The sequence below is a fragment of the Grammomys surdaster genome, unplaced genomic scaffold (genome assembly GCF_004785775.1).
Source record: "Grammomys surdaster isolate TR1022 unplaced genomic scaffold, NIH_TR_1.0 183, whole genome shotgun sequence".
Taxonomy (NCBI): domain Eukaryota; kingdom Metazoa; phylum Chordata; class Mammalia; order Rodentia; family Muridae; genus Grammomys; species Grammomys surdaster.
Window position 1 is genome coordinate 3797881 of NW_021604628.1, and position 7317 is coordinate 3805197.

A 7317-nucleotide genomic window follows, 5' to 3' on the forward strand; every position below is an offset into this window, starting at 1 on the left:
ATACATTGAATAATACACACACAAACACACACAATCCAACATCCACTCCTAACTAAAAAAAATATTCTCAGCAACTAGAGAAGAAATGTTCCTCTCAACAACAGACAAAATGAGCTGTTTACTATGTCTCACACTACTTACCCAGATCAACTCCAAACCCAGACTCAAATTCGGATCTGTACATCCACAAGACCCTGTGGCTTTTTACCTAAGACAAAGACATCGTACATAAGATACCCCCAAATCATTTTCCACCAGAGAAAGAAGACTGCTGAGTTAGACTCTCTCAAAATTAAAAAAAAAGAAAAAACTGTGGGAAAAACTGTCAGAAGAATAGAAAGACAGCCCGAGAAACAATATTTACAAATTATGAGCCTGATAAGGAGGTGTTTCCAGAGAACTCTCACAAAATTAAGGAAAACAAAACGACTCATCTAAAAGCAGAGAAATGGAGAAGACAGGAAACAGACAAGACCACACTATGAGCCTTTGGGGTGACACAGATCCATACCACAGTTCAAGCCATGGCTCCACACCCAGAGTGTCCTCAATCAGTGCCACTGGCCCAGCAGGAGCTGTGTTGTCAGTGGGGTGTAACACGGAGCCAAACATGCTCCAACCACTGCCCTTCAGGGGATGCACTCAAGGCATAATGCTCCCATGGCCCTTCTGTTAGAATTCCAGATCAAACCCCAGCCGAACAGGTTACAGATACAGAAACTGACACCGAGTGGACCTTGGGAGCCACTCAGCGTGGTGAACCACGAAATAAGAAGGCGGAAAGAGAACCTAAGTGATAGGAGGCCATTTATGGAAGTCGTGGGAAACGCAGACTCCACGGCGCGAGGAAGGCAGGTGACAAAAGGAGACTGGGGTCCTCCTGAGGACCGGTGGTGACAGGTTCCGGGCTGAGGATCAGGTCCCGCGTCGACACCCCCATTGGCCTTTCTAGGGTGCTCTGACCCTAGACCTGAGACTTGGGGTGAAGGGTGTCAGTTATGCAGAGGGGCTGCTCAGGGCGGGGCTTGGCCACGTGGCACGCCCACGGACACTTCCCTTACCAATGCCCTAGAAAGCCGGTACCTAAACCCGCCTACGCCCCTCCAGACCCCGCCCACATCCCCACCCCAGTCAGGGCAGTTTACATACCAGGCCCCGCCCCTCACACGAACCTCGCCCACAACCCTGCGCACCCCTCCTTAGGCTCCCCGCTCGGTGTGCTGGCCCCGTAGGATTCTATGAACTTTGTTCAGCTCTTCCTTACGCAAGCCCCAGACCCTACCCGGACCCTCACCTATCCGGCCCTTCCCCTTAAGGCCTTGGCCCTCCTCAAATAGCACCCTCCCCTCCACAGCCCCTCTTCCTATAAGCCCCTCCTCTCGCACGGGACAGTCCTTTAGAGACCCCGCCCCTCAGCACGCAGGCCACGCCCTTACCTGGCCCCTCCCACCCACAACATGCTAACGCCCCGTCCGTCCCCCAACGCACAGAACACCAAGGACCCTACTAGGACCCCTTCCCACCGGCGCTGCCTCTATCGCAAGGCCCCCTCCACTCATCCCTCCTCTCCCACCCCTCCCCTCAAGGCCCCGCCCCAACCCACAAAACCCCGCCCCTCTGTCCCAAGCCCCACCCTGCCCCTCCTCTTGCCGGCCCCTCCCCTATCGCAAAGGCCCCCGCCCCTCCCGCCCTGGCTTGCCGGCCTCCCTCCTTTACTGGCCGCTGGGTGGGCACCGGGCGGGTCGCCGCGGCGCCGAGAGGGCTCTGATCAGGCTCCGGGAAGCTCGGAAGGCGTAGAGCAGCCGTAGCCGCTCAGGTAAAGCCCCTATCCGCCCGCGTGGCCTCCCACCCGCGGGACTCCAGTGTCCCTGCCCTGCCGCCCTGCTCTCTGCCGCCGCTCCCCGCCCAGCCGGGCCGCACGCAGGGGGCTGCTTTTCCTCTCTGGTGTCTCCAGCGCGGCGGGCGTGGAGCTACTGCTTCAGGGTGCGCGGCGAGCTCTATTGATGATCGTGATCTTTAAAGGTGTCACAGGTAGCCGAGTGCCTGGGGACACACTGGCGAACGCGGCTACCTGCCCCGCCCGACCTGGCTCGCATGGATCCGGAGGGAAGCCCTCCGCCAGCACGAGCCTGGAGCTGGGGGAGGGGAGAGAGCGATGGATCCCTGGGCCTCCGCCCAGACTTGTGTCCCCAGCTATGGGTGGGTGACCAGAAGGCTAGGGCAGGGTTCTGTAACTACCTCGCTAGGGCCAGTCTCCAGCTATCGGTCAGCCCTAGATGTCTTAGCTGGGAGATGCTTTTCTGGGTGGCCTTGGGAATCTTCCAGAGTAAGTTTACAAGGCAGGTATATTTTGATAGCCTGGAAGCCTGGTTCAAACCTGGTGTGCCTATGATTCTTTTCCTCCCTGGTCTTGTCCTTCTAAAATGGATTGAAACGGGCAGTGCTAGTCACCCTCAGATCTCATTCGTTTTTTTTTTTTTTTCTTGTAGAACTGAAACCACTAGGTTCTTCAGCAGGCGAAGACACAAGAATTTGTGTTGGATGATTGCTTGCAACGTCAGGAAGGACACTCGCTTGCAAATCCCAGTAGAGAAGACCTACCTGGGTCAGGTAGAGTCAAGATGGGCCCCAGGGGCAGGCAGAGCCCCACATCCCCACTGGCCCCCTCCCAGGGTTCTTGCTTCTTCATCCTCTTCTGCTTACGGTTAGGTGCCTCCTGCCCACAGGCCTGCCAGTGCCCTGACCATGCCGGGGCTGTGGCTGTCCACTGCAGCTCAAGAGGGCTGCAGGAGATCCCCAGGGACATCCCAGCTGACACGGTGCTTCTGAAACTAGATGCCAACAGAATCTCCCGAGTCCCCAATGGAGCCTTCCAGAACCTACCCCAATTGAGGGAGCTGGACCTGTCCCATAATGCCATTGAGGCCATCGGACCAGCAGCCTTCTCAGGTCTGGCTGGGGGCCTGCGGCTCCTGGACTTATCCCACAATCGCATCCGAAGAATTCCAAAGGACGCACTGGGCAAGTTGAGTGCCAAGATCCGCCTGTCCCACAATCCACTGCACTGTGAGTGTGCCCTCCAGGAGGCCCTATGGGAACTGAAGCTGGACCCCGACTCTGTGGATGAAATTGCCTGCCACACCTCGGCACAGGAGCAGTTCGTGGGCAAGCCGCTGATCCAGGTCTTGGACTCAGGTGCCAGCTTCTGCAGTACCCACCGGAAGACCACCGATGTCGCCATGCTGGTCACCATGTTCGGCTGGTTTACCATGGTGATTGCCTACGTAGTGTACTACGTCCGCCACAACCAGGAGGATGCCAGACGACATCTGGAGTACCTGAAGTCCCTGCCCAGTGCTCCGGTCTCCAAGGAGCCCCTCAGCCCTGGGCCCTAGCACCCGCCTCTGGTGGGCCACTGAGCCTGGCTGCCCTGGTTTTCTGCAGCAGGTGGAGGTGATGGTGCTCTTGTGTCCCCAAGGGAGGTGCATTACAGCTGTACAGCCCAAAAAGCACTTTCATAGTTGGCATTTGGTCCCTGCAGCCGCTGCCTAACACTGTAGCGAGGGTCGCCCATCTTAATGGGTAGGTAAACAGAAAGCCTTGCCAGGGCCTGGATTCGGCTGGCACTTAAACCCAGGCTGCTTGTGGTATAGGTCTGTGAGCTGCCCAACCTGCCATCCTTTTTCACACCGCGCTGTGGAAAATGAACGCTTGTGCACGCAAGGACTGGGCCCTGATGGGGAGGATGGCGCCAGCCGTTTTCCCACTGAGAAATGGCTCATTCTGTTTACCCAGGACATCTGAACCCAGAGATGTTTGCCCTTTCCCAGATCAGAGTACTGGCAATCTAGACCTTTCCAGAGAGGTCAGGGCAAAGTATATCCTGCACCCCAGCCTGTGCTGACCTTTGTCCTGAGAGGTATTTTTTTTTTAGTTGCTCTCGTGCCAAAATTTCAGCCCATCGAGAGGGAGGAAATGGAGAAACGTGAGAAAGGTCCAGCATGGGCTCACCATGGCCATGTCAACTGCCAGACCACTTATGGGCCGCCCCAGCTTCTGCCCCTTCCATCCGTGCCTGGACGGTGCAAGCCTGTGAATCACGGCGGCTCTTGTGCCTTGCTTTCTACTGCCAATATCTAAAGCAGCTTTCTTCAGGAGGATGAGGAGGGACTGGAGTTTGAGGTCCCCATGCCACCAATCAACAGGAGTGCTGCTTTTTCTCTAGCAACAAGAACCTTCTCTTCACCTCGCTGAAATCCCAGAGCTCACTGATCAACTTTCTTACCTGTAATTACTTCATGTTCAGGGGTAGATGTTCTAACCACCTAACTCGACTGACTTCCAGTTTTATTATTTACCGTCTTTTTGTATAAGTGTTTATACCCTAAGCTATGTCGTTGAGAATCTGGGAGAAGCAAATGAGTGTAGAAGGTGTGTGTGTGTGTGTGTGTGTGTGTGTGTGTGTTGTGGGTGCTGAGTGTCAGGTCTAGATGCCCCTCCGGGCAGAAAGGAATGCAGCTTCTGTATCTGCTGGAAATTCTCTTGTGATCTGCAGGGGCAAGGTGAGACTGTGCTGGGGAGGAGCGTGGAGCTGGCCTGACTTGGTCTTACCGTCACTGTGACCCACAGTTCTGTCACCATGTGACACGGTTGCCAGAGGCCACACAACTGTCAGCTGCAGAAGTATATAAAAGAGAAAAACACTCGTGAACTCCAGACTTTCCCCACTGCCGAATGCCCACACCTGCATGGTGGTGGCCATGGGGCTACCATGCCCGGCGTCTGCAGTGTGAATAGAATACTAATCTGGATCCCTGGATGAGCCCCCAAGCTGCCCAATATTCTTCCACAGCACTGGGCCAAGCTACACTGTCTTCAGGGACAGACCCTGGCAGAGCTGGTAGGACCATTCCCATGAGAATTGGAACCTCCAGACAGCCTCCTTAGGGGCATCAGTCACTGGTGTGACAGCTGCCTGACCCCCATGGCACAGACGTGCTCAACAAACAGTGTCCAGTTAAGCATTCAGAGGAGGCAGATGCTGAGGGAAGAGCTGGATCCTGAAGGGTTCTGTGCCTAGGAAAAGAGGCTAAAAAGCCAGAGATGAGGGCTTGAATTAAGGACCGGGTTCCATCCTGATACTGTGGCGGTGCTGTAGTAGCGATGCCTATTCTATGGACAGGGACACCTCTAGCCTGGTACCTACTCTGGGAGGTGCCAGTGCAGAGGGTATGGCTTACGTTCCTCTCACTGTATGGTGTGATCCGGTACAGGGAGGGTAGCCGCTTCCAGACGGGGGGCACAGGTTGGGAGGTACCCAGCCCCTGCAGCCTTTCTACCATCCTACTTAGTACTTAGGAGCTTGCCACTGTCCCATTGACACAAGCAGGTCCGAAAGGAACATGGCGGAGGCCTGGTGATGGAGTCTTTAGCTGCTCTCGTCCCAGAAACACCCTACAGGGCCCTTTAGATACACAAGGGTAGGGCTCCTTCCCAGGCTATTCAACTCACTGCCAGGCCTGCTGCTCTTAGCCCAGGGCTTGACCCTACCTGGTTGCACATTTATACGGCCCCTGCTCAGCCCTTGCTGGGAAGAGGAGACGGGGTATGGACCCTGGAGAAAGCATGCCCCATCTTCCTGTAAGGAGAACCCCAGAGACCTCGCCACTCTCCTGCTCATCCAAGCTTCCAACCCTGCTGCCATTCCATTCACTTTTTAAGATGCCCTTCCCTTCCTTCCCATGACCAGCTCACAGGATAAGTGTATGAGGCCGGAGACTCTGGTGGAGACTTGCAGATGGGGGTGGTTGCGTTGAGACTGTCTTTCTCCCTGGATCCCACCTGCTCCTGCCAGCTTCACCCTCCTTCTCTCCTTGAATGAGATGTTCTCCTTCCCTGACTCCACACAGACCCTCTAGATCTCCAGGACTCTGGGTCAGTTTCCCCTATTCTGTGCAGTCCCATCCCCACCCACCCCTGACTTTGGAAGGTAGATGAGATCTTGCCATACAGGAGAGAGTGGTGCCTAAATGTTCTTCAGGCACGGTGGGTGGTATGGCTCAGTGTCAGGCCCTCCCCTCCCCCATCAGTATAAAGCTATCATCCCAGGTCCCACCAACAAGTTCCTTTGGGCACTTTCTCTCTCACCAGTCACATGCGATTGCCTAAGACATGGTTCTAAATTGAATTCCTTGGGTGGGGTCAGAGGTTGAGGGGTCGTACGTCATAGACCGAGATGGAGTGTTCTGGCTTGTGGCAGCTCTCAGGGCACTAGGCTCCTAGAACGGCTTCTAAGTTGCCTTTCTTGGAAACTCAGTCGTGAACCTGACCCTGTCCCCTCGCTGCCTTTCTGTGAGCCCTCAATAAAGCTTTTTGTGCTGGAAGCTGCTGACTGGGATTCTGTCGTCTTCAATTCTAGCCAACACCTTTCCCTCACAACCTTGCCAACATCTGTCTGCAGGCCCTCCCAGCTGGGAGAGCATCTCCAACTAGCTAGACAATAGTTAGATCATAATGGTTGTCATTCACTTTTCAGGGATTCTGGGAGTGACCTCGTACCACCGACCTTGAATCCGACCACGCAGAGGCTCTACACCAAGGAAATCGGTAAACATTACATGTCAGGGTCCCACCCTCACATCCTAGGGAGCGGTCATCATTTGACAGCACTCCTCGAGAGAACTAACGATTCAGTGTGGCCTCCAGGCTGGGGCCCACAGCATCTGGATAGCCACAGTGCGGGTGCTTCTACAAGGTGATGTTCCTTAGGTTTATAGGCAACACTGTCATGCCAGAGATAACTTTTCTGAATCTTTAGGACTTGATTTCTTAAAGGGCCATGACTCTTGGGATTCACCTTCTACTGACGCTAGTTGCCTTCTGACAGCTTTGTATCCCTGCTCAGGACTCGTGTCCCTGGGGATGGCCTGGTACCCACCTACCAGCCTGGGTTATCCCTTCTTACTTCCGATCTGGGTTCTGGGCTGAACAATGGATGAGACCTCCTTCCCTCTGCAGAATGCTTTCCTGTTGTGTTGCCCCCTCAAACCCAGTCTGTATACTCCAGGTCAGTTTTCAGTTAATAGGGCTGGAAGACCCAAAGAGTGTTCACATCTCCGGTCAGCCTGTCTCCTTTCCCTGTGGACTGGCTTGTCTCTCCTAGGGAACCCTCAATGTGGGCAGAGTGGGGCCTAGGAGCTTCCACGATCTACGCATGTGTGTATGTGTGCGCGCTTCATATAAGCTAGGCAGACACAGCTATAATGTCACGGTCATGTGCATGTACGCGTGCTTACGTGCAGACACTTAGAGGCATGC

General features: G+C 54.9%; 1 protein-coding gene across 2 annotated transcripts; it reads left to right on the forward strand.

Moving 5' to 3' along the window:
* Positions 1 to 1710: 1710 nt before the first annotated feature.
* Lrrc3 (leucine rich repeat containing 3) lies at positions 1711 to 6383 on the forward strand. 2 transcript variants are annotated; one of them, XM_028767908.1, is made up of 3 exons: positions 1711 to 1816; positions 2490 to 2610; positions 2727 to 6383. In XM_028767908.1, the coding sequence occupies exons 2-3, from the start codon at positions 2542 to 2544 to the stop codon at positions 3393 to 3395; spliced, it is 738 nt and encodes a 245-aa protein (XP_028623741.1). In that variant the 5' UTR covers positions 1711 to 1816; positions 2490 to 2541; the 3' UTR covers positions 3396 to 6383. The 2 variants fall into 2 exon arrangements, with proteins under 2 accessions (XP_028623741.1, XP_028623740.1); XM_028767907.1 differs by lacking the exon at positions 1711 to 1816 and having other exon boundaries at positions 2496 to 6383.
* The last annotated feature ends 934 nt before the right edge of the window (positions 6384 to 7317 follow it).